This window comes from Hemicordylus capensis, chromosome 6 (genome assembly GCF_027244095.1).
Source record: "Hemicordylus capensis ecotype Gifberg chromosome 6, rHemCap1.1.pri, whole genome shotgun sequence".
In the NCBI taxonomy this organism is placed as follows: Eukaryota; Metazoa; Chordata; class Lepidosauria; order Squamata; family Cordylidae; genus Hemicordylus; species Hemicordylus capensis.
In genome coordinates this window covers 14,640,258-14,664,147 of record NC_069662.1, presented here as the reverse complement: position 1 = coordinate 14,664,147, position 23,890 = coordinate 14,640,258, and the positions used below count along the sequence as shown (strand labels likewise).

Genomic DNA, 23,890 nt, shown 5'->3' with positions numbered 1-23,890 from the left:
TTCAGAAGAACAAACGACTGCCCCCCCCACTGGCCTCTCTTGTAAAAAAGGAGGAAGCTAGCAAGCTGACCCGGGTCAAAGAGACCTTCACAGGAGAAATAGCTAACTCCCTTCTTTGGCAAAGGATGCTCTTACATCAACTCAGATAAGCATGGCACACACCCCAGCTTCCTCCTGTCACTATGTTAATTAGCTGGCAAGGACCCAAAGGTAGGATCCTTAACAAGAAAAAGAAACCTCTCTCTCTTTGAGGAAGAGAGATGTCCAGGTCTCAGAGAAATCTTTTTTGCGTTCACCCATTCAGTATGTCATGCACACCTCCTGACCAGCCGTTCTATCTTTTGTTTCTTAAAGATCACACCCACTTGATTGGTTCATGCAAACATTGATTTGGTTCATGCAAACTCCTTTTTTTACAAACACTCAGGCCCTGTAGTCAGGGAGTGTGACTTTTGCATTGCCCCAGGGCATGGTTTTGCCTGTTTGTACTCCTGACCCAAGCCACCTTGCTTGACTAACAAGCAGAAGGTTGTCGGTGTGAATCCCTGCTGGTATGTTTCTCGTAAACACCTATATCAGGCAGCAGCAATATAGAAAGATGCTGAAAGGCATCATCTCATACTGCGCAGGAGGAGGCAATGGTAAACCCCTCCTGTACTCTACCAAAGACAACCACAGGGCTCTGTGGGCGCCAGGAGTCAAAATCGACTTGGCAGTAGACTTTACTTACTTTACTCCTGACCCAAGCCACCTTAAGTGGCGCAGCAGAGAAATGCTTAACTACCAAGCGGAAGGTTGTCAGTTCAAATCCTGGCTGGTATGTTTCCCATACTATGGTTTGGGAAAAGTTTCCCCTCTTCACCTTTCCCAGACTATGCAGTTGAAAGGCATCATCTCACACTGCACGGGAGGAGGCAATGGTAAACTCTTCTTGTACTCTACAAAAGAAAACCACAGGGGTCTGTGGGCACCAGGAGTTGAAATCAGTTTGACAGCACACTTTACCTTTACCTTTACTCCTGACCCAAGCCTATGGTCAGGAGGGGAAATTTATCAGAGAAGTTCCCTGGAGAACAGAACACACCTGGACCTATCCTGGAACCAACCACTATCCTGGCTCCCTAACTTGCGAGTGGCAACCCTCTGCTGCTTGCCTTTTCTTCTCCCTGCCTTTCTGCTTTGCCCCTGCCAGAAAATCTACCTGCACACTCCAGCTTGCAAGTGCACCCAATGCACCAGAAGATTGGGACTGGTAATAGTAACTGTCTATATCCTCACTCCCTTCTCTTTCCTCTTTTGGTCCTATACTCTTAAGATGTTATTGCTTCCTCACCTTGCCTAACCAATCGTTTTATTTTCCTGTACTCCTGTTATCCCTAAATAAATTTGATTGTACCTTATTTCTGTCTGTCTCCTCATCATTTCCGGACCAAAACGTTGCACAAATTGATACTGTAACATAGCCTTGTTGATTCCCCACATTAGTTCAAAGATGCCCCTGGAGTATTTAGCCAGCACCCTGGAACAGTTTCATTAACAGAGGTCTCCTCCCCTTTTCACCTCACAACAGCCCTGTGAGGTAGGTTAGAGAAGATGACCAGCCCCAAATCAGTCACACACAATAACTGATGAGGGATTTGAACCCAGGCCTAACATAAGAACAACTCTGCTGGATCAGGTCCAAGGCCCAGTGCCAGATTCAGGCACAAGCTAAGATTCACATTATGAGGGGCCTCCGAAGTTTTTTTTTAAATTTTTAATTACTTAATTTAAGTCATGTTTTACACAACAGTTTGGAAAATAAAGGAGGCAGGAAAGGTTTTTTATTTTGTGTGATATGCCAACAATGCAGGTTATATTGATTTTCAGTTTACTAATGCTGAACTGTGTAACTGCTCTTATGTGTCTGTACAGTAAACATTTTCATAAATGAAATCATAATGTATTTTCATTTAAAGGTAATTCTATATGTAAAAATAACAACAACAAATATTTATATACTGCTTTTCAACAAAGGTTTACAAAGTAGTTGACATAGATAAATAATAAATAAATAAGATGGCTCCGTGTCCCCAAAGGGCTCACAATGTAAAAAGAAACATAAGACAGACACCAGCAAGAGTCACTGGAAGTACTGTGCAGGGGGTGGATAGGGCCAATTAAAGCCCTATTAAACCCAGATAGGGCCAATTAAAGCCCCAAAGCCCCAAATAAAGCTTTGTTATTTCTATTTTCATGCTATTTTTGTTAGAATATTGTTTGTGTGTGTGTGTAACGTTGTGGGGCCTGTAAGCCTGACATAATTTAGGGCTTCAGAATGCCATAATCCAGCCCTACCAAGGCTTATTTAGTCCAGGATCCTGTTTCAAAGAGGATGTGTGAAGCCCACTAGAAGCCCACAAGCAAGAGATGAAAGGCATGCCCTTTCTCCTGGGACTTTCACACACAGCAGGTTTTACCGCAGGTTTACGGGGAGGCTTTACTGCCAACTCGAAGTCCCCCACAAATGACGCAAATAGTGGATTATTATTTATTTTTTACCCCGGATATAAATCAGGCTGCACTCTTAATGCACAGTGAAAATCCAGAATTGTTTGTAAACTGCTCCCCAATAGCTCGCAGGGACATCGGAGTAAATCTGGCTGATATCTGAGCGTAACCCCTCCATTCCGGAGGAGGTGAGAATTAAAGGGCTTTAAAAGCCCCATGTGAAAAACGTCCAGATGTTGCTCCCCTGCAAGTGGTATTCAGAGGCGCGTTTAGGCATGGGGCGGGGGTGTGTGGCCTCCTGCCTCCTGCCCCCCCCATGCGATAATCCATTCTCCAACTGTGGAAGTGCACAGGCTGAGGTGGCTGGTCTGCGCAGGCCGAGGAGGCCCACCTGTGCCCTCTGCCGGGTGTGTGTGTGTGTGTGGCTCTTGGCCTGCTCCACTCCACTCACCCCCCTTGGTGGTGAAGAGGGGGAAATAGCAGTGGTGTGTGCGGCAGGGGCTAGGCAGCAGCAGTGGCAGCTGGGCAGGTGTTAAAAAACAAAATTAAGGGGGGTGGCTCGCATTGTATGTGGGGGGCTCCGAAGCCCTTCAGGCTCTGGTCCGGGTGCCAAAAATACCTAGGTGTGTCCCTGCAGAGGCATCTTGCCTCTGAGGCTGGAGGTGGCCTATAACCGTCAGACGAGCAGCCATTGAGAGACCTGTTCTTCACGAATTTGTCTGAAAGCCACCCAGGCTGGTGGCTGCCACCACTTCCTGTGGCAGAGAATTCCATAGGTTAATTATGCGTTGAAAAAATGAAACTATGCATTGTGGGGAAAGTAACTTCATTTTGTTGATCCTAAATTTCCTGGCAACCAGTTTTATGGGATGACTCCCTGGTTCTAGCATTATGAGAGAGGGAGAAAAATTTCTCTCTGTCAACTCACACTGTAACTTCATTTTCCTCCCAAGGAGAAAGTTCTACATCAAAAAGGTTAGGGTTCATTTTTAACTTGTTTTATGCCATTGTTAACCGCCCAGAGATGAAAGTTTGGGGCGGTATACAAATTTGATAAATAAATAATAATAATAAACTTGTGTCCCCTTATCCCATAGCTGTTAAGTTTGCTCAAGAGCCTTTGGTGAGGAATTTTGTCAAAAGCTTTTTGAAAGTCCAGTTGTCTCTGGAAAGCCCACAATCAAGGGATGAAGGTATGCCCCCTTTCCTATGCCTGCTCCTCTACTGCTGGGGTATTCAGAGGCATCCTGCCTCTGTACCTGCAGGTAGCCTATAGCCACCCAGACTTGATAGCCCTGCCCTGCATGAATTTGTCTGAGACCCTTTTAAAGACATCCAAGTTGGTGGCTGTGTGGGGTCCACCCTACTTCATGGTACCTTTGCTGCCACCACTCAGATCTGATTTGGAAGGATCTGATTTGGATCAGATCTGATTTGAACATCTCACTTCTCCTCACTTTTGTTTGTGTACTAGCATGTTGGGGGGTGGTGGTCCCTCTTCTGGTGATGGAAGAGGAAAATGAAATGTCCGTATTCCTTGATGAAACTATAACAGCAAGGTTTATTGTTTTAACGCAGGCTCTTAAAAGCGTAATGTTTTCAAGGTCACAGATGTACGTAAGTGTGGAGGTTTCAGGGTGATGGCATATTTCTTGTAACTCACAGATAGATTACAGCAGTATAGGTATTTCCCAGATGTCACACAGTTAATTTCTTTTCCTTCTCTCTTCTCCACATAAGGGTTGGGTGTCTAGCTTGATCACTTTAACCTGCTTCCCTTCTCAGGAGTTTCAGGTCCTTTCCAGAACGGGTTATAGTTGTGGTTGGTTTTAGTTTTTAGTTCTCAGTTTTTAGTTGTCTGTAAATAACTTTTAATTTGAAAATTTGTAATTTTAAAGGTTGTTTTAGTCCTTATTAACATTTTATTTTACATTTTAATGTGTTTTGTTGATGTGACTGTGAGCTGCCCCGAGCAGTAGTGTACTGGAGGGGTGTGGTATACGTATCTCAAGTAAGTAAGTAAGTAAGTAAGTAAGTAAGTAAGTAAATAGGCTTTCTACTAGAGAGCAGTTTTGCCTCCTGCCTCTCCCTTACTGCTGCTTTCTTGATCCAAGCCACCAGCAACCCTTCTCCCCTTCTCAGCTGTCTAACTGCCATCCAACTGATTTTTTTGATCTCTCGCCTCTCTCTCCTCCAACTGCCTGCCCCCCTGCTGCATTCCAAGCAGGATTTTTTTACCATCCACGCAGTGGTCTCTCTGCTGCTGCCCCTTTCCCCAGTCAACCTCCTATCAATCAAACTCCCACACAGATGTACACATGGCTATAAACACAACTTTTAAACATTTGTTTATAGCGCAATAAATGAGTTTAACAACCAATACTAAAAAATGCAAACCGCCACAGTGGCCATCACCCCATCCTGTGGCAGAGAATTCCATTGATTAATCATGCACGGTGTGAAGAAGTACTTCCTTTTGTGGGTCTTACATTTCCTGGCAATCAGTTTAATGGAATGATCCCAGGTTCTAGTGTGGTGAGAGAGGGAGAAAAATCTCTTTCTATCCACTCTCTTTGTACCATGCATAATTTTATGGACTTCTACCATATCTCTCCTTAGTCATCTTTTTTCGAAACTAAAACCCCCCAAATATTGTAGCCTTGCCTCATAAGGAAGGTACTTTTAATCTAAGTCCAATGCTCTAACCACTACACCACATTGGTTGCCAATGATGGCACAGCCGGATGGTGTCCCCCCGCCCCACCTTTGCTTGTTTTGCAGCATGGGCAAATACCTTGCCTTGACACACCCTTGACTCACTCAGAAAAGCATGTGCACCATAGGGGTTATTCACACAACCAGCCTTTTCTGGGTAGGAGAGGGTTAACCTGGGTACAGAGCCTTGTTTGGAGCCTCAGAACCCTGTTCTCCCCAGCACCTGCCAGGCTGGGCTACCCAGCCTTTCTACCCTGCCCTTAACCTAGGTAGGACAGAAACATCTGCAGTGGCATGCAGTGGTTTTTGCAGCTCTTGGGACCGGAAACCATAGAGTGCTGTGGCTTGTGAGTCCAGGAAGAGGAGCCCTTGTGCCTTTGCTCTTCCTGTGCAATGCCTTGTGGAATGCTGGTGGACTTCCCCCTCCTGATCCCAGCTCTGTTGATTGCTGCCATGGTGGTCGTCTGGGTGCACGATTGGCAATGGCAAAAGGAGCCTCCAGCCATCTACCCAGTTTGGTTGTGTGAATGACCTCAATGGCTCACTCAGAAGCCATACATTTACATAACAAACAGAAGCATGTTGGGCTGCTTGTGTTTATATTTTGGCTGTTCTGCAATTATTTCCCTGCTCTTTTGTCTCAATTCTTGCAAATCACTGGCTACAGGCTAGGCCCATGGTAGTAGAGAGGCCTCTGACCTTCCAGGATCTGGCCATAAGTGAGTGGAGCTTGGGGCGAACAAATGACACCCAGAAAATTGTGGCTTGACAGATCTTCCTTACTTAAAACACAGGCATATGTTGTACGTGCAACCTCTATCTTTCCAATGCCTGGGACTATCTTCCAGCAGCCTGTCCCCTGCCGAAGTGTGCCTGGTAATTTTGGAGCCTGGACCTAAAGTAGGGTTGCCATGTTCTGGCTTTCCAAATCCGGATGCCTAATTTGCATATTATGTAAATTGGCTCAAAAATAATTGATGAGCAGAACAGTGACTGCGCCATAAATCCGCTTCTACAAGGGCTAGAGCTTAGCATATTTTTTAATTTTTAATTTTTGCAAATGAAAGCTGAAACCCAGGTGAATCTGAGTGGGCTAAGCAATCTGGATGAGATGCTTAAAATCCAGGTGAAACCTGAAATTCCGGGGGGCTTGGCAACGCTAACCTAAAGGCCTTTGGACCCCCCCCGGCTGTTCCAGTGCAAGTTAAGCATCACCCCCCCACACACACACATACTGTGACACACAGGTTCTTGAGGGCACAAACAGCAACTGAACTCACAAGAATGTAAGTATATGAAACAGGCATATTTATGCAAATATGCATTAGCAGAAACATTTCGACGCACAACAACACATTTCTGTCCCACATATTCCCCCCCCACTCCCCCCTCTGTCCGCGGGCTGGTGACTAGGTGATCACACCACCGGGGACAGACTAAAGAGGATTTGGGGGCCCCCAGGGGGTGTAGAGGGCCTGGACCTCCTCCCGGAAGTCAAGGGGAAAGAGGGCCTCTGGTCCCCTGTCCCAAGCCAGATTCTCCCCAGCCTGTAAAGCCTGACTCACAGCGACCTCCCCCCCCTCCCCACAGGATCTTGGCAGGCTGAGGTAATGGTGACCCCAACCAGTGCCTCTGACTCACCCCTGATGAGCTGAAGGCAGTGTGTGTGGGAACAGGGCTGAGCTGCTCAGTTCCAATCCCCAGAAAGCTGCTTTCGAAGATTAACTGGGTCTGTCTCATAGGCTTCAGAAAGGGGAGTGTGGGGTGGGGTTGTGTGGGGGGAAAGATGAAAAAAGGAGCACTGGGTTTTAAAAAGTGTTTGATTGTAAAAGGAAAGCTGCTGGGGTTCTTTTCTGGAACTGCCTTTCGATGGCAGGTAAGTTCTTTGGGGCATGTGCAGAGTGCATTTCCCCTCACCATGGGAGAACAACTGCCTGCTCCCCAGCCCACTGGCTTTTTTTTTTTTTTTTGGCCAATCGCAGCCTTTGCATCTTTAACAGTAGTGGGGCAAGCAGACATCCGACAGATGCAACTCCTCTTGGAGGTGGGGTGTAGAAAAAGCTGCACCTATTGGATTTCTGCCTCTTGTGCAGCTGTGTCAAGGCACAGAGTCACAGCCAGAAAAACCGGGGGCTGGCCCTCAATACGTGGTGGATAGGACTTGGTGTGAATACTTGGTGTGAAGAAGGAAGCACCACAGAGAGTGAGAGCCATTCCTAGTTCATACATGCTAACTGAGCAAAGAGGGAGTGAATCTCTTCTATTGAGCAGGCGGGGAGCAACTGGCCCTATCCAGCCCCAGCACACAGCATCCCTCCAGTGGTTGTTCCTGGTGTCTATCCTCTGTTTCCTTTTTGATGGTGGGCCTTTTGGGGACAGGGAACCATTGTATTTATTATTTATTTCTCTATTTAAACTGCTCTGAGAACTTGCATTGAAAATCGCTGTATAAATATTTGTAGTCGCAGAGGTAGCCGAACATGAAACAGAGAATCTGGGATGATGAATCAATTGCAGCTTTAAGTACTTAATGGACCATCCAATTAAAACTGACAGCCCTAATATAAATGTTCTAGGTCTCAGATATGTGAGTAAATCTCCCATTCTAACTTAGCCTGAAGAAGAATTCTGGGAAATGAGGAGAGAGAGAGAGAGAGAGAAAGAGAGAGAGACTTTTCTACATTTCCACCTGCAAGCTGGTCCACCATCCCTCCCTCTGTATTTCTGCAAAATGATAGACTGATGTACATAAAAACTGCAATTTTCTAGCTCTCCTAGCCACAAGAGGGCGCTCCCTCAGCTGCAAATATCTCTATAAAAACACACACACCAAAGAACTATATTATTTTCTTCCGATGGTGAACCGCCTTTTTTCCGTTCCTCTTTTTTTTTCCCCTTCCCTTTTTGGCAAATAGAGGACAGGAAAAGAAGACAAAGAAGAGGAAGCAGAAGAACGGCGGAGACCCAAGCGGGAGATGAAAGCTCAGGCAGGACAGAGAGAAACGCAGAAATATTGACACGGTTTGACAGGGTCGGAAGGACTGATGGAGACGTGAGGATGGGTGGATGAACGGATGGGTGGATGGGTGGACGGATGGATGACACAGAGAGACACGTCTAGAATATTTCCAGCACGACTGTTGTTGTGAGCAAAAGAAAAGAGAGGCAGAGAAACAGAGAGTGAGAAAAAGGAAGAAAGGAAGAAAGAAAGAAAGAGAAAGAAAGAAAAAGAAAGAAAGAAAGAAAGAAAGAAATGGGATAGAGTGGATAACAAAGCAAAAGGGAGAGACCCACGCAGAAACCTGGCCATTGTCCACTCCATCCTTCTTGGTGTGACTCTCAACTCTCCAAAGTTGTTCCCTAATGTCGGGACGGGCAGTGCGAGCAGAGACAAGGAGCAGGGCAAAAGATGACATCAAGAAAGTGATGGCAGCTATCGAACATGTCCGCAGATGGTGAGTGAGGCCCAAGGGGGCATTTGGGCCGAGGGCTGGGGCCCTTTTGCAGAGATGTGTCATGTTGTCTATACCCAAACTAGTTGGTTTTTAGGTTTTAGACTTTTGGACAGAACCGTAGGGTTCTGGAAACACCATCTTCCTCTCATTTGGAAATCAAGGCTTTGAGGCCTCCAAATTTAGGACCTTAGGAAGCTGCCCTACTGAGTCAGGCCACTGGTCTATCTAGCTCAGTATTGTCTGTTCAGACTGGCCGCGGCTTCTCCAAGGCTGCAGGCAGGAGTTCCTCTCAGCCCTATCGGGGGATGCCAAATCAGAGTCTCCCACTGTGAAGCCCAGGATTCAGTTCATTGTGGTTTTAGTCATTTTTGCCGAAGGTAATGTGGAATTGGAAAGCGGAAACGTGCTATGTTTCTTACGGCTTTGGATTGGTTCTGGTCCCCTCCTTGCAAATGCCTTCCTTCCCTGCTTCCTTGCAGATACAGTATTGCAGGGGTTCTCAGTCTCGGGAATCATTGGACTACCACTCCCATCATCCCCAACCACAAAAGCCAAAAGGATCCAAGTCCTCAGGGACCTCTGTTTTTGGTCATTGTGGCTGGGGATAATCAGAGTTGTAGCCCAGCATCGGGGGATCCAAGTTTTCAGCCGTTGTGGGTGGGCATGATGGAAGTTGTAGTCCAAAAAGCTCCGGGGGTCCAGGTTTGAGGACCCCAGCAATCTTTTCCCAGCTCTTCTTCCCTCTCTCCTGCAGACCAGCTGATCAAAGTGTACAGGGTATGTGTATTAAAATCCTGTCAATCTGTTTATGGATTGCATGACCTCCGCCCACCCTCCAGGTTGGCCAACATAACTGGCCCTCCCAGGGTTGGCCAACATAACTGGCCCTCTCGTAGGTGCGGCTCAACTTGGTGGGCAGTGGAGGCAGCTGCTTAGGGCAGCAGAATTCTGAGGGTGCTGTGGTAAGTGGGGAAACCCTTAAAGGTCTAAACCGTTTTCTAATCACCTCAGAGCAAGTGAATGGGGATTTACGCTCCATCAGGAAATACCATCAGGAAAATGCAAGAGGGACAAAAGCAATCGGACCTGTTCGAACCGCCTGTTCGAGAAGTCCACTATTTTCTAATCCTGTCTTTGGTGAATTTCTGGCCTTTGTTTTGCATTTGGAGAGTGGCTTGCTATGTTTTGTTCGTGTTGTCGCCTGAGCTGTCCTTTTTCATCTCCCTCCAAGGTCTCTAGAACTTAAATCTCGGAGTGAGGAGTGGACCTATCTTGTCTCTAATTCGCATGCATGTGTCAGCTCATGTGTCGGCCCACTGGGGTGCCACCATGCAGTGTACAGCCTTCCAATTATTTATGTATTTACATGTCTAAAAATGTATTTCACACAGGGGCTCATTGGCAACGGCCCCCTTGATTAGTTTTAAGAAGAAATTGAAAACCCTATTTTTTAAATGAAGCATTTAAAACTTGGTTTTAATTGGGCTTCTGGTTTTAATCAGTTTTAGTCATGTCTGACATTTCTTGCTGTTTTTAGGCTTGTTTTATTACTGTGTATTGCTATTAATACGTATTGTATCTTATTGTGTTTTTATTGTAAGCTTCCCTAAGCAGCAGTGTGCTGGAGGGGTGGGACAGATATATCCCACCATACAGAGATGCAGGTTGTGGGTGTTATAAAAATATGTTAAATAAATAAAATACATAAAATATTTTTAAATACATAAATTTTTATTTCATGCATCACATCTGAGCTATATGTTTATGATCTGTTGACAATCAAGCAGTGAAAGGTGTTTTTTTTTCTTCAGCCAAAAAGCGAGGGAGTGGGACTTAAGTAATGTTTGTTTGTTTGTTTTGTGTGTAACCCACTCTTTCTCATGAGTTACAGAGCATGTTTTTCTGCATGCATAGGGACCTTTTGACTGACTAGCCCTTACCTGTGCGTCAGAATGGGGAAACACAGGTTGCTAATTTTAATAAATCAAGTAGTTTATTTTATTTGGTATATAAAGGCTATGAGGTCAGTTTCATCAAGAAACCAAGCTCAGAGCAAATAATTAAATTCTAGGCAATGATCTAGGTATCAAACAAATTGCATGTAAGTGACTTTAAGAACTAAAAGCCATTTAAGGAGTTAAGAATGATAGAGTCTAAAACACAACTTCTCCAAGGACTAAAAAGTGATTCCTAAGTTTGACAGAAATGGAGAGAGATACAGTAAAATCATGTGCACTGGTTACAAAGACGGAGATGGAATGAGAGAAAAATAGGAAAATCTACAGTTTGTAGATGGCCAAGTCCTTTGGCCATTGGGGCTAGGGATGATGGTAGTTGTAGTCCAACAACATCTGGAGACCCAAGGCTGAGAACCTGACCTCCTGCTTCCCTCACCTCAATGACCAGCCAGATGCCTGTGGAAGGAAATTGCTCCCCTCCTACTGTTCCTCCCCAGTAACTGATATTTGGAGGTTCCATACAGTCATTGGCCCTTGATCAGGGATCCATAGTCCTAGGCTTAGCTCACTAGCCAGCCATTACTTGTGGTCACCACCAATCCCCTCTCTTTCCTCAAATCCTTTTCTGGCCCACAGGCAGAGGACTTAGGAGAAAAGTGGGTCTTCTGTAATTTGTACTGGGAAATTACTGGTAGGCAACAGCGGGAGCCCTCTCCTCCTGCTCAGAAGGGATTCCTGCTGCCTTAAAAATGGCAGAGCAAATGAGATCTCTGGGGAGAAGATCTGTGTGGTGCCGTGTTTCCTGCTCGCCAGAGGGCTGGGGACACTCGCCACAGGCGAGCTGGTAAGAGGATTTGTAGATGCCTGCCCTGATAGACCTCCCTTCCTCCATGAATTCCTCAGATCCCCTTTTAAAATCATAGAAGATGATCTGTTATGTGAAGCAGAAACTTTGCATCTCCTGAATCAGCTGCAAGACCATTTTAGAAACATCTGGGGACCCAGTTTTGAGAACCTCTGGATTAGATGCTGAATGAGCTAAGGGGCACCTTTTCAAGTGGGGAGAGCAAATGCCCCCATCCAGTTTACCCCTATCCCTCCAGCCCTGCATCCCTCCACTGGATTGTAAGTTCTTTTGGGACAGAGAGTCATCTTGTTTCTTTATTATATATGTTTATATGTAAATCACTTTGAGAACGTTTGCTGAAAAAGTGGTGTGGTCCTTGACTTAAGCTGCTCTGAGTTAAGATGCGTGGCCGTGAAGACACGGGTAAATTGCCACCTCGTTTCAACTTTACAACTGTGTTTCAGCTTTGCAACCTTTGACGCAGGTGAGGAGGATCTGCTAGGTGGCTGCAGCTGATCCATGGGCTAGAGGAGGAGGAGGCAACACTGGCAGCCCATTAGGACTGGCAGATTGGTGGCTGCCGCTGCAGCAGCACCATTTGAGGCTATGCAGGGATTGGCTGACTCGCCTGCCCAAGACACACCCCCTGCCACCACTGCTGCTGTTTGGCTCCTCCTCTTCCAGTTCAGCTGCTGTGCTGTGACAGCAAGAGGGAGGCAGTCAGGCCTCTTCCCACCTGAGGTCCTGCCTGCCCTCCTCCCTTCCCTGTCTAAGGGAGGAGATGGTGGTGATCTATCCAGCTGCTTCCCTTCCTTCCATGGAAAAGAGAGGACGGACCGGAGTGGGATCAGGGGCGGAGGCCAAGAGGATTTTTGCCACCACGGGGGTGGGGGGGCGTGAGGGGAAATCCCCCTTTTTTGTCTGTAAAAATTGCCTCTGCCGTGGCGGGATGAAGAGCAGTGTTGTTGGCTAACTGTCTGTGTTATAAAAATAAGTTAAATAAATAAAATAAATAAAAAGATTTTTAAATACATACATTTTTATTCCATGCATCACAACATCTGAACTATATGTTATCTGTATATTGATCTGTTGACAATCAAGCAGTGATAGTTTTTTCCCCCTTTAGCCAAAAAGCAAGGGGGTGGGGAACTTCAGTAATATTTGTTTGTTTGTTTCGTGTGTATCCCACTCTTTCTCATGTGTTACAGAGCATGACCTTTTGACTAGCCCTTACCTGTGCGTCAGAATGGGGAAACACAGGTTGCTAATTTTAATAAATCAAGTAGTTTTATTTGGCATATAAAGGCTATGAGGTCAGTTTCATCAAGAAACCAAGCTCAGAGCAAATAATTAAGTTCTATTTAATTAGTACCCACCCACCCCTTTTAACCTCTTAAAGTGCTGCCCATGATCCATAATTTATCCTGGTGGCGAATGCTGAATGCTGTTTGTTTTGCTTTCTCTCCATTCAGGCAGCAAACGCAGCCTGAAATGAGGGGGAGAGGAGAGCTTGCTCACCGGCCGCTCAATCACGCCCCCTTTGCAAGGAAGGGATGGATGTTACTGGAGGGGAGGGGCCACCGTGTCGCCACCAGGATAAATCATGGATCATGGGCGGCACTTTAAGAAGTTAAAAAGTGGGGTACTCTTCCCTCCTCGCTCTGCTCCACCCTCTCTGCAGACAGCCACTGACACCCCTCCTCATTCTACCATGGCAGTGGCAATTTTTATAGTCAAAAAGGGGGGATTTCCCCCCCCCCCATAGCTAATGCAGCCTCCAGAGAGGTACAGCAAAATTTGAGAAGTGGCAGAAGTTGCCGCTTCTCGAATTTTGCCGCCATAGGCAGATGCCTCCTCTGCCTATGCCTTAATCCGCCATTGGGTGGGGTGGTGATTCTCCATCCTCTGCTTCTCTGCTGCATGTCTGTGACTGACAGACCACCGGCTTTGACAGCCACAGCAAAAAGATTGGACTATCAGCCTTTGTTGGGGATCAAACCTCCACTTATGGCATTATGTCCTCCTGTGGGAAAATAGGTTCTGAGTTGAGACATTCTGATGTAAAGCCCAGTTTTCAGGATGTCTGAGGGCTTCCTGTATATTAATATTGGTGGGGATAGCATAAAAACAGCCCTGCTGGATCAGGCCCAAGGCCTATCTAGTCCAGCATCCTGTTTCACACAGTGGCCACCAGATGCCTCTGAGAAGCCCACAGGGAAGAGGGGAGGGCACCCCCTCTCTCCTCCTGTTACTCCCCTGCAACTGGCATTTAGCGGTATCCTGCCTCTGAGGCTGGTGGTGGCCTATAGCCACCATACTTGTAGCCACTGATGAATTTTTGCTTTGATCTAGTAGGGCTCTTGCCTATGATGGTGGGGATACATGGGAAACCCCTGCTGACCTTGTAACTCCTCACATTGGCCCTTCTCTGCTTCCTAGGGAAAAGCGGTGGGTGACTGTGGGAGACACATCCCTACGGATCTACAAGTGGGTACCAATTGTGGACCCCCGAGACGAGGTAAGGGGGACCTGTACGCTTCCTTCTAAGCTCCTTTTCCATTCCACGTTGAGCCTGCTTCGTGATTCCTCTCCTGTTTCCCTCTCCTCTCCAGGAGAAAAGGCGGCTGGCAAGCAGCAGTGAGCAGCAGAGGACTAAAGAGAGAAGAGCCCGGATGCCCAGCCCACGAAGCAACCCTGCCCTGCTCATGTTGGACCTCAATGGTACATCTTGGAAGGTGGGGGACAGGAAAGGGGATTCTGCCAGGTTGGGAAGTGGGAAGGCGAGACTTTGCTGAGTTCCATTTCCTGCAAGGCCCCGCCCACCCATGGGACAACCAAGCCACGCCCACTTCATGAGATCCTAAAAGATTTGCCATTGATTTCTGCACTGGATTTTGGCTCCAAAGATCCAAGAAGTGATGCTGCTTGCTGTGTGTGGAAAAGAAGTATAAACCATTCATTGAAGGAAATCCCTGGAGCACATAGGAACTCAGACCCAAACATCGCTGACAGTCTATCAGTTTATTTCATGCACCTAAACAGTGATAGATGATAACCAGCCAGACACAGTATAAGTTGCTGCACCTAAAGAGCCACATGGCAACAGATCATTGGAAAAATAAAATCTGTGTAATAATGTGGATTCTTTTTGAGCTTCGAAGAAACAAGAATAGACATTGAAATTCTGTATGAAATTAACACCCATTCTGCACCCCAAAGTCTGTATTTTTGGCCTATATAAATTATGCATGATGAGTTTTGACGTAACATGAAGTTTGGCTCCAAAATCTCAGAGAGAGATCTCTTAGATCTCTAGATCTCCAATGTAGGGCTCTTCCAGATGCTGATATATACAATATCAACTCAAATTACTACAAAAAAATCAAATGGGAAACCCAGTGCTTGAAAGAAAGAGGTTGTGTTATATTCTTTGTGCCATCTGCTGGCAATCTGAGACAATCAGTTAAACAGCCATGAAACGACCGATGTCCTTTTTCCAAGTCAGAACAAAAGGTGTATGAAAAAAGTCGATTGTTTTCCTGATTGCGGCAGATTGCCAGCAGATGGCGCTATGAACACAACATGGCCGCCTTGTTTCTAGGGTGGATTCCCCATTTTATTTTCCATAGTAATTTGAGCTGACGTTAGTACACCTAGCCCAGTATTACTTACTCTGACCGGCAACAGTTCTCTAGTTTGTCCTAACGAGCCAAGGGGATGCCAAACGAGGTGCAGCTCCAGTTGTGCCCATCCCACCTTGTGTGGCAGGATGGAGGAGAGAGGCACAACCAGAGCTGCCTGGAACCAGAGGCACAGCTGCTGCACCTCGTATGGTGCCCCCTGGCTCTATCTGAGATCTCAGAGCCAAACGACATGTTCACATGTTTGCTCCAAACCCACCATCAACAGATGGGCTTAAAGCAGAGAGGGTTCCTTCGAAGCCCCAAAACATCTGCAGGGGGAGCTGATTTGGAGCAAAAGCATGGTGCCCAGGGAGGATGGATGGACATTGATTGGCACCAAAAATGCCTAACCCCCGCACAGGTATGTAGCTAAGGGAGAGTGGGCTGGGGTTCGCCCCTCTTCCCGGCAGCCCCTTGTGTGTGCCAGCCATGCCCCCTGCACGAGCTTTTCCACACAGGGCTTTTAGTTCGCATCTCCTCCGGAATTGAGGGTGTGCGTTCACATATTGGCCAGATTTACCCCAAAATCCCTGAGAGCTATCGGGGAGCACTTGACACATGATTTGGGTTTTTCATTGTGAGTGTAGCTCGATTTGTATCCAGGGTAAAAAAAATCCACTTTTTGTGTCGTTTAAAAAAAATAAAATTATTTATTTATTTATTTACACAGTCAGACAGGTGTTATTGACTGGTTTGTTTTATCCAGACATCGAGTCCTTCCCAAGAACCTGGGATGGCTGAATTTTATTATCAATGTTGTTGCTGTTATTATAGATATCGTCGCAGAATATAAGCTGTTCTATAATAACAGCAACAACAACGTTGATAATAAAATTCAGCCATCCCAGGTCCTTGGGAAGGACTCGATGTCTGGATAAAACAAACCAGTCAATAACACCTGTCTGACTGTGTAAATAAATTATTAAATATGTAAATAAATTAATAAGTTGTTGTTGTTGTTATTTATTTGATTTCTATACTGCCCTTCCAAAAATGGCTCAGGGCGGTTTACACAGAGAAATAACAAATAAATAAGATGGATCCCTGTCCCCAAAGGGCTCACAATCTAAAAAGAAACATAGGATAGACACCAGCAACAGTCACTGGAGATCAACTTCGAATTCGCCACTCAGGCCACTCAGTAAACTCGTGGTAACGCCTGCTGTCTGGAAATATCCCATGTGATCTCACCTGCAGGGGGCATGTTTCGCACCGGAAAGGCCCACACATCCCTCCGGAGCTCACTTCCCAGCCAGCTGCATGGTCGTCTGGGTGTTTTGTTTGTTCTCTCTCCCAGCGAGGGAGGGAAGGAAGAAAACATCTAGCTGACAACGAAGCCAGCAGGGAATGAGGCCAGCTGGAGGCAGGGACGAGGGGTGTGTCAGGCGGCTGCCAGGAGCTGGGTGGCTTGGATTCTTTGAACCTCTCCGCTCAACTGTAGCTCTGCCCCTGCTCCCAAAGTAGATGTTTGCCTCAACCAGAGCTGCCTGGAACCAGAGGCAGCTGCTGCACCTCGTATGGTGCCCCCTACCTCTACCTCTGAGATGGCTGTTTCTGCTCATAGCTGCTTTGGAGGTGGTAGTGTCATTTCAGCATGAAAACAGTAGAGGGGAGAAAGGTTCTGTGTGGCCCTGTGTGCCTTTAAAGTAGGAACCCCCCCCAGCCCCCGAGGTAGTGTGGCCGAGTGGTCTAAGGTGCTGGATTTAAGCTCCAGTCGCTTCGTGGGTTCGAATCCCACCGCTGACAAGAGCTCTTTTAGGGAGAGGAGAGCTGGTCTTGTTGTGGTAGCAAGCATGACTTGTAGCTAAGCAGGGTCTGCCCATGCATATGAATGGGAGGCTTGATGTGTGAGCACTGTAAGATATTCCCCTCAGGGGATGGAGCCGCTCTGGGAAGAGCAGAAGGTTCTCAGTTCCCTCCCTGGCATCTCCAAGATAGGGCAGAGAGAGATTCCTGCCTGCAACCTTGGAGAAGCCGCTGCCAGTCTGCGAAGACAATACTGAGCTAGATAGACCAATAGTCTGACTCAGTATATGGCAGCTTCCTATGTTCCTGTGTCCACGATGGGGGCAGTTCCATGTTTAAACTCAGGGAGCCACCACTGGGCAGTCAGGCTCTTTGGAAACATAGGCAGGAGGCACAGACGGAGACACAGGACGTTGTGGTTTTTTTAAGCCCACCCCCCATGGCCACCCCTCCCTGAGAGTCTGCCTAACGCTTCCTTTTCTGTCCCCCAGATGAGAACAGCAACCAGAGTTCACTCTCAGAGACCTCCTTACTGAAAGGGGGAGACACCAGCCCCACTCCCACCCCTGACCGCAGCCAGACTGTGACGCCCACCCTGCTGGGGGAGCTGAAGGCCGAGGACTCACAGCCCCCCTTGCTGGGGCAGGAAGGAGGTAGGTCAAACAGGAGAGAGGCCAGGGACAGAGGCAGTTTGTGGCTGGAACCAACTGTGTGTGCGGGGTGTGTGTGTGTCTGCTCACCCGGATCTCTCATTTTCTCTTCTGGGTGAAGATTCGGGAGTGCTCCTGCTGGAGGGAACAGATGAGCCCCCTATGCTTACCAAGGAAGAGCCAAATCCCAAGACAGCAGATGCCCAGGTGAGTGTGTGCAGGCAGGCTGGGAGGTTGCAGTCAGCTTTAGCGATGGGTGGCCTGAGGCAAAAAGCCCTGTACAAAGGACACACAACCACAAGCTGCCTCCAAGGGGGAGGAGACGGGGGGGGGGGAAGCAGCCACAATCATGTTTTATTGTTTATATCTATAAAAATATAGATATATCTGCTTGGGCCTCACTCACTCCCTGACATGAAACTCCCAGACCAAGCCACAAAGGATAGAAACATGCCGTTTTCACACCAAAAAAGTCCCCAAACCCCAGATAAAGTGTGCTGTCGAGTCGGTGTTGACTCCTGGCGACCACAGAGCCCTGTGATTGTCTTTTGTAGAATACAGGAGGGGTTTACCATTGCTTCTTCCCGCGCAGTGTGAGATGATGCCTTTCAGCATCTTCCTATATCACTGCTGCCCAATATAGGAGTTTCCCGTAGTCATGGAAACATGCCAGCCGGGGATTCCCATAGCTGGGAAACATACCAGCCGGGGGATCTGAACCGGCAACTTCTGGCTTGCTAGACAAGTCATTTCCCTGCTGCGTTATTCCCTGGAAAATTAAGAAAAAACCTCTCCCATTGGACAGCATAGGGAATGAGACCTCATAGAGCTAGGAAAATACTAGAGTTGCGGCAAGAGATGTTAATATGCTTGAAAACAGCAAGCCTCTCTCTCTCTCTTTCTGACTAATGTTGTGCTTGAGCAAGGAAAAAAGTTGCATTAGTGATCACGTAGCTGAGTTACATTACTTAATGAGGCCCTATTGTGGTTAATGGTATGATAACCACGTTGGTATAGACAGGATTCCATGCTGTGGGCAGTATATAGGTGGATACCAGAATCATGGTAGATCTTTCCTACTCCATCCTAATCTGGCCAGGAAGGAGGACAGCAGGGAAGGACCCACACAATTGTTCCCACTCCTGCATTAGGAAGAGAGCTGGTCTTGTGGTAGCATGCATGACTTGTCCCCTTAAGCTAAGCAGGGTCTGCCCTGGTTGCATACAAAAGGGAGACTAGAAGTGTGAGCACTGTAAGATATTCCCCTCAGGGGATGGAGCCGCTCTGGGAAGAGCAGAAGGTTCCAAGTTCCCTCTCTGGCTTCTCCAAGACAGGGCTGAGAGAGATTCCTGCCTGCAACCTTGGAGAAGCTGCTGCCAGTCTGTGGAGACAATACTGAGCTAGATAGACTAATGGTCTGACTCAGTACATGGCAGCTTCCTATGTGCCTATGTCCATCAAAGCAGGCAAAATATAGTTTATAGCCACCAGACACCAAAGGCTATCTGTAGCTATTAAGCTATACCAAAATGTCTGGAGAAATGGTAATATGTTGGCATGCCCATAATAAGAAATACTAATTACTTACATGCATAAAGGTAAAGTCTGCTGACAAGTCAATTTCAACTCCTGACGCCCACAGAGTCCTGTGGTTTTCTTTGGTAGAATACAGGAGGGGTTTAGCATTGCCTTCTCCAGTGCAGTATGAGATGATGCCTATCAGCATCTTCCTATATCACTGCTGCCCAATATAGTACCAGTGGGGATTTGAACCGGCATTTTTTTGCTTGTTAGTCAAGCATTTCCCCACTGCACCACTTAAGGGGGTTACTTATATGCATACGAGTGCAAAATTACCAAGTCATAGAGCCAAAGCACAATTGGGTGAAAAGTTGTTCTCCTCGGTTGAATTTGCTTGGATGCTCCTAAATGTGTATTCTCCCAATTAAAGTTTTCCCCACCCCACCATTCCCAGTTGCAGGTGCTGTTGAATTTGGGGTGTTGTGTTCTTTTTTGGAAGGAGCATGTAAACATATTGAGTGTATCAAGCTGATCCATTGACGTTGACCTTAAAAGTCTCCAACAAGGCCAAGATCCCTCAAGACTGAGTTTCAGAAACAGAATTTTGAAAAGTTCAGCATCCAAAATATGACTGAAATGTGGCTGAATTTTGAATGGTTGCGACGTATCATTTCAGCTGGAACTTGCGGAGATGTGATGGCGGGAGGGTGTGGCTTGCTCTTGACATCTTCCTCCTCCTTCCCTTCCAGGTGCAGGAGTCAGGAGGCCCCCTGAAGCCTGAAAAGGCCTTTGAAGAAGAACCCACACCGGAGGCCAAAGAACTGCGCTTGCTGGGAGCTCCACCACTGAAACGCATCCGTACTGAGGCACAGGATTCAGAGTCCAGCAAACCCTCCGAGGCTTAAGCACAGGCCTGCTTCCCTCCCCATCTCCTCTGGTGGGATACCTGTCTGGGGGGATTTGCTGGGAAGAATAGATTAACAGAATGTTAGCTAAAATATGCTACAGGCCAGCCAGCTCCTTGGCCCTTCCCCTCTGCCTGGGAATTGCCACCATTTCCCTGTATCTGTTGCCCCCTAGTGGAGGCACACTGTAAACACATGACTAGTAAAGAAGCATGGTGTCAGCCATGGCTCTCTGGAGATGCCATGTTTGTTTACATTCATTTGTCATGGTTTTCTACTCTCTGCATGCATGCTTTGCGGTATTAAAAAGAAATGGTGGAGAGTGGAGCGTGAGCAGCTACCGTAAGAAGCAGAGAAAAGTGCGGGGACAATGGTGATGAGAGGGAGACTTTGAGGGGCAGTTTGAGAGGAAGTCTGGCCTTCCTAAAATGTGCTGTAGGCTATCTATTGAAGAAATCTTCAATCACACTGTGGGCTGGTTCAGACGTCACGTGGAACCTCGATTATTGCTGGGCTCCGCATGAATTCCCTGAGTCTCTGAAACATGTGCTCTCCTTTCCCATTTCTGTGTCGGTGTCTACTTCTTATCTCGGTTCAAATAAGCTGAGATTGTCTGTGCCATCTGAAACCACCAATCTTGGTTTATTCTAACCTACTTTCTTCAAATAACCCCAGATCTGTATCCAAGTGAGACAGATTTCAAGTTATTTGAAGCAAGTAGGTTAGAATAAGACAAGACTGGTAAGTCTGGATGACACGACCAATCTCGGCTTATTTGAACCTAGATAGGAAGTAGATGCTTACATGGGGATAGGGGAGGGGAATTTTAAGGGACGTCACGCGGAGCCTGGCTCTAACTCAGGATCCATGTGGCATCTGAACTAGGCCTGTGGGAGAGAGGGATGCAGAAGCACACTTTTCAAATGAAAAAGGACCAAAGGGTTGGTTACCCCCTACCCCCTCCGCCCCAAAGTGTGTTACAAAAGGCACAAGGTTCCCAGGTTCTGTTGTCCACCCTAGCTCTGAGAGCGGAGGGACATCCAGGGAGTTAAGAGCAAGGCTGCGTTCACTCCAAATTCAGAACTGATATTCTGCAAACAGAGCAAATACGCACCTTAAATATATGTGCTTAGTTTTGCATATTGTATTGTTTCCATGATTTAAAGGACGAGAGAGGGACATGGAGCCGTTTTCAGAATTTCCTTCAGAATCATGAGGCCTAGAAACATTTTTTTAAAAAGTGGCAGCTTGGGATGCCAAATCCCTCTGCGGTTTGCAAGGACACAGGATATTTGGAGCTCTGATTAGATGAGGAATGAAGCACAAATGAGTAAGATAAGTTATGGAGCTCAAGTCACATGCAAGTTATACTCTTCATCCTGAAAGGCCTTTTGCTTAATCCCAGATCTGCGCTTTTGGCTGCTTAGTAGGAAGGAGAAAGAAACACGCTCTCCACATATCCAGAACTATTCTCTGTATTAATCATGTTAGCTCTATTCAGACATTATGTTGTACCTGCGTTCAGATGTCCGTATCCTTGTACATGTCTTTGTGTGAGTGGCTGCACCTGCGTTCATTGTAAAAATGAATGTGGGTACAGGCCCTTTCAAATGGAGGATATAGGTAGGAAGTGTCCTGCTGTACCAGCGTTCAACATAATATGTGGATAACTGTACCTGTGTGCATTGTACACAGATTGTACGAGTGTTGAATGTAATGTGCAGACAGGACAACTGTTCTCCAGGGTTGAGTGGCTATGCCCTTTTTGGTTTGGACTCCCCTCAGAGGGGAAGGAAGTCTAGTTTGTTGGAGATGGAATGTTCTGAGACCTATGTCTTAGATTGTACCCAGTTTCTGGTAGAGGCTGCAGTCAAGCATACTGAAAGATAGGGACTGGGAGTCAGGACTCCTGGGTTCTGTCCTCAGATCTGGAAGGAAATGAGAAGAAAATGACAGGCAGGGGTCCCAAGTAGTGCTTGGAGAGGAAGAATGCACCACTAGTGATCCCCATGTCCAGAGGTGGTGTAGTGGTGCAATCTGCATTGTGGATTCTGTGGTCTATAGACAAATGGTTTCCTTTATAGAGTTTGCTATCAAGCAGCAACTTGCCTCTGTGCCTGTGATTCCCCAGTTGTGATGACCATTGTGGCTGGGGATGATGGGAGTTGTAGTCCAACACCTGGGAACCCAAGGTTGAGCACCCCTGCTTTAATGTTATGAGCTCTCTTTTCCGTGGTTTGGGAGTGGCTTTGGTACGTCTTTCTGTCCCCAGTCCAGCTCCGGTAAGATGAAGCTTGGGTACCTTTCGGGCATAACACTTCCGTAGTACCTGACTGAAGAATGTATTGAGGCAGTGTGTCTTATGACACCATAGCCAGCCATCCAAGTGGATGCGAATGTTAAAGGAGGCAGGTGCCGACAGATCTGCATCTGTAATCCTGGCCAAAGTGGACGGCTTTGACACATCCAGAGAACCCGTCTGAAAAACTGCTCCTTGCTAGTGCTGCTTTTTGGTCAGATGTCCTCGTGGCTTTTTGCGGCTTCTTCATAATGTATCAGGCGTTCTGAGGAGCGCCAGTTGCTTGAACAATGTAACCAAACGCCTCTTGGGAGTTGTACAGACCCCAATCGCTCATGGACGTGACTGCATACAGGACACCATAGTTTAGAGCAATCATCTTCAGACTCAAATGAAGGCTGTGGGTGCCCCTTCCACCAGCTGGGTCTTTTCTCCTGGGGCAGGACACCCAGCAATCTGGGTGGCATTGCCCACTTATCCAGCTGAGCTGTGGGGAGAGTGCTCTGCAGAGCCCCCCCCCAGATATTTAGCTTCCTGGGGGCAGGGGTGTTGTGTTGCCATGCGGATGTTCTCCCTCCATCACTGAAATGTATGGGGCCACCTTGTGATTCGGCCAGCAGTACGAAGCCTGCCCTACCCTACCAGTTTCGCACAAATCAGAAGATGGTTTCAGAACTGGGTGCAGGGAAGCCCAAGGTGTTCGATCTGAGAAGTATTTCAGAGTGGCACGTCCGAAGCTTGCTGGGTTGGAGCAGCCACAGATCTATGCTGCTATATTGGGATGCTTCAAAGTTCGGCTGCCACCTTTTCCCCTGGCAAGGCTTCAGGGCCCTTCTGAGTAGCATTAACCAAACCGATGGGGAATGATGGTTTGTGCCACCTGGGGCTGAGGGGTGGCAGCAGGAAATGCGGGGTGAGGATATGGACTGAAGCTGGAGAATGAAATCAATCATGCCCTCCCACTTTTGCGAGAGGGGGAAATAAGCGTCCGTTGCAAAAGAGAAACACGGGATTACGAGGAAAGGCGTATTCCATGGCTGCTCTTGGGCCCTTTGCCCCTTGAGGTTCAGGCATCAGCATCTCCTGAAGGCAATAGGCCATCTGCTTCAAATGCGACCATATCGAAATTGCAAATGCACACACAAAAGCATGCATGCCAGTTGTCATGTGTGACGGACACCCAGGCACGGAGGCAGCATGTGCCCGGCATTAGGAGGTCATGATGGCCCGTTGACGGGTTGCCTCAAGGAAATACACACTAGAGGCAAGAGTCTTGGCACAAGGTCTTGCGCGGAAATGATTTGTGCGCGGGAGTTTTGTAATGTTTGGACTGGCCCTCAGACATTCGCAGTAGAGAAAGTGCTTCGTAGCTTGGGAGTATGCTAATGCTTATGTAAGCAATAAACCTTAATCTCCGCCCCCACCTTGCACACCTATTGTTTTATAAGCAATATTTTTGATTTTTGGTTTTACATTGTAATATTTTTGGTCTATAAAGGGTATTCTCCATCCTGAGCCTTGGTGCGTGTGTCCATATCTGGGGAAGGGAAGGGAGGATACACTCCGAAACAATTCCTCTTTAGGCGTGCTAATTTTGCACATGCTTTGCGCACGTTTT

At 47.1% G+C, this 23,890-nt stretch overlaps 1 protein-coding gene and 1 non-coding gene across 2 annotated transcripts; both read left to right on the top strand.

Annotated features, from left to right (window-relative positions):
* The first annotated feature begins 8,025 nt into the window (after positions 1–8,025).
* Positions 8,026–23,787, top strand: BCL7C (BAF chromatin remodeling complex subunit BCL7C). The gene is made up of 6 exons (XM_053261423.1): positions 8,026–8,660; positions 13,908–13,986; positions 14,081–14,189; positions 17,389–17,550; positions 17,669–17,754; positions 19,818–23,787. Exons 1-6 carry the CDS (start codon positions 8,569–8,571, stop codon positions 19,971–19,973), a joined length of 684 nt encoding a protein of 227 aa, XP_053117398.1. The 5' UTR covers positions 8,026–8,568; the 3' UTR covers positions 19,974–23,787.
* On the top strand, positions 16,822–16,897 carry TRNAL-UAA (transfer RNA leucine (anticodon UAA)). The gene has a single exon. It is a non-coding gene; the product is annotated as a tRNA-Leu (tRNA).
* Positions 23,788–23,890: the final 103 nt, after the last annotated feature.

Bases quoted from the DNA above. Each gene is read 5' to 3' on its own strand.
- BCL7C (XM_053261423.1), top strand. From the start codon at position 8,569: ATGTCGGGACGGGCAGTGCGAGCAGAGACAAGGAGCAGGGCAAAAGAT. The intron at 13,987-14,080 runs GTAAGGGGGACC...TCTCCTCTCCAG, and splicing joins TTGTGGACCCCCGAGACGAG to GAGAAAAGGCGGCTGGCAAG. The intron at 14,190-17,388 runs GTACATCTTGGA...TCTGTCCCCCAG, and splicing joins GCTCATGTTGGACCTCAATG to ATGAGAACAGCAACCAGAGT.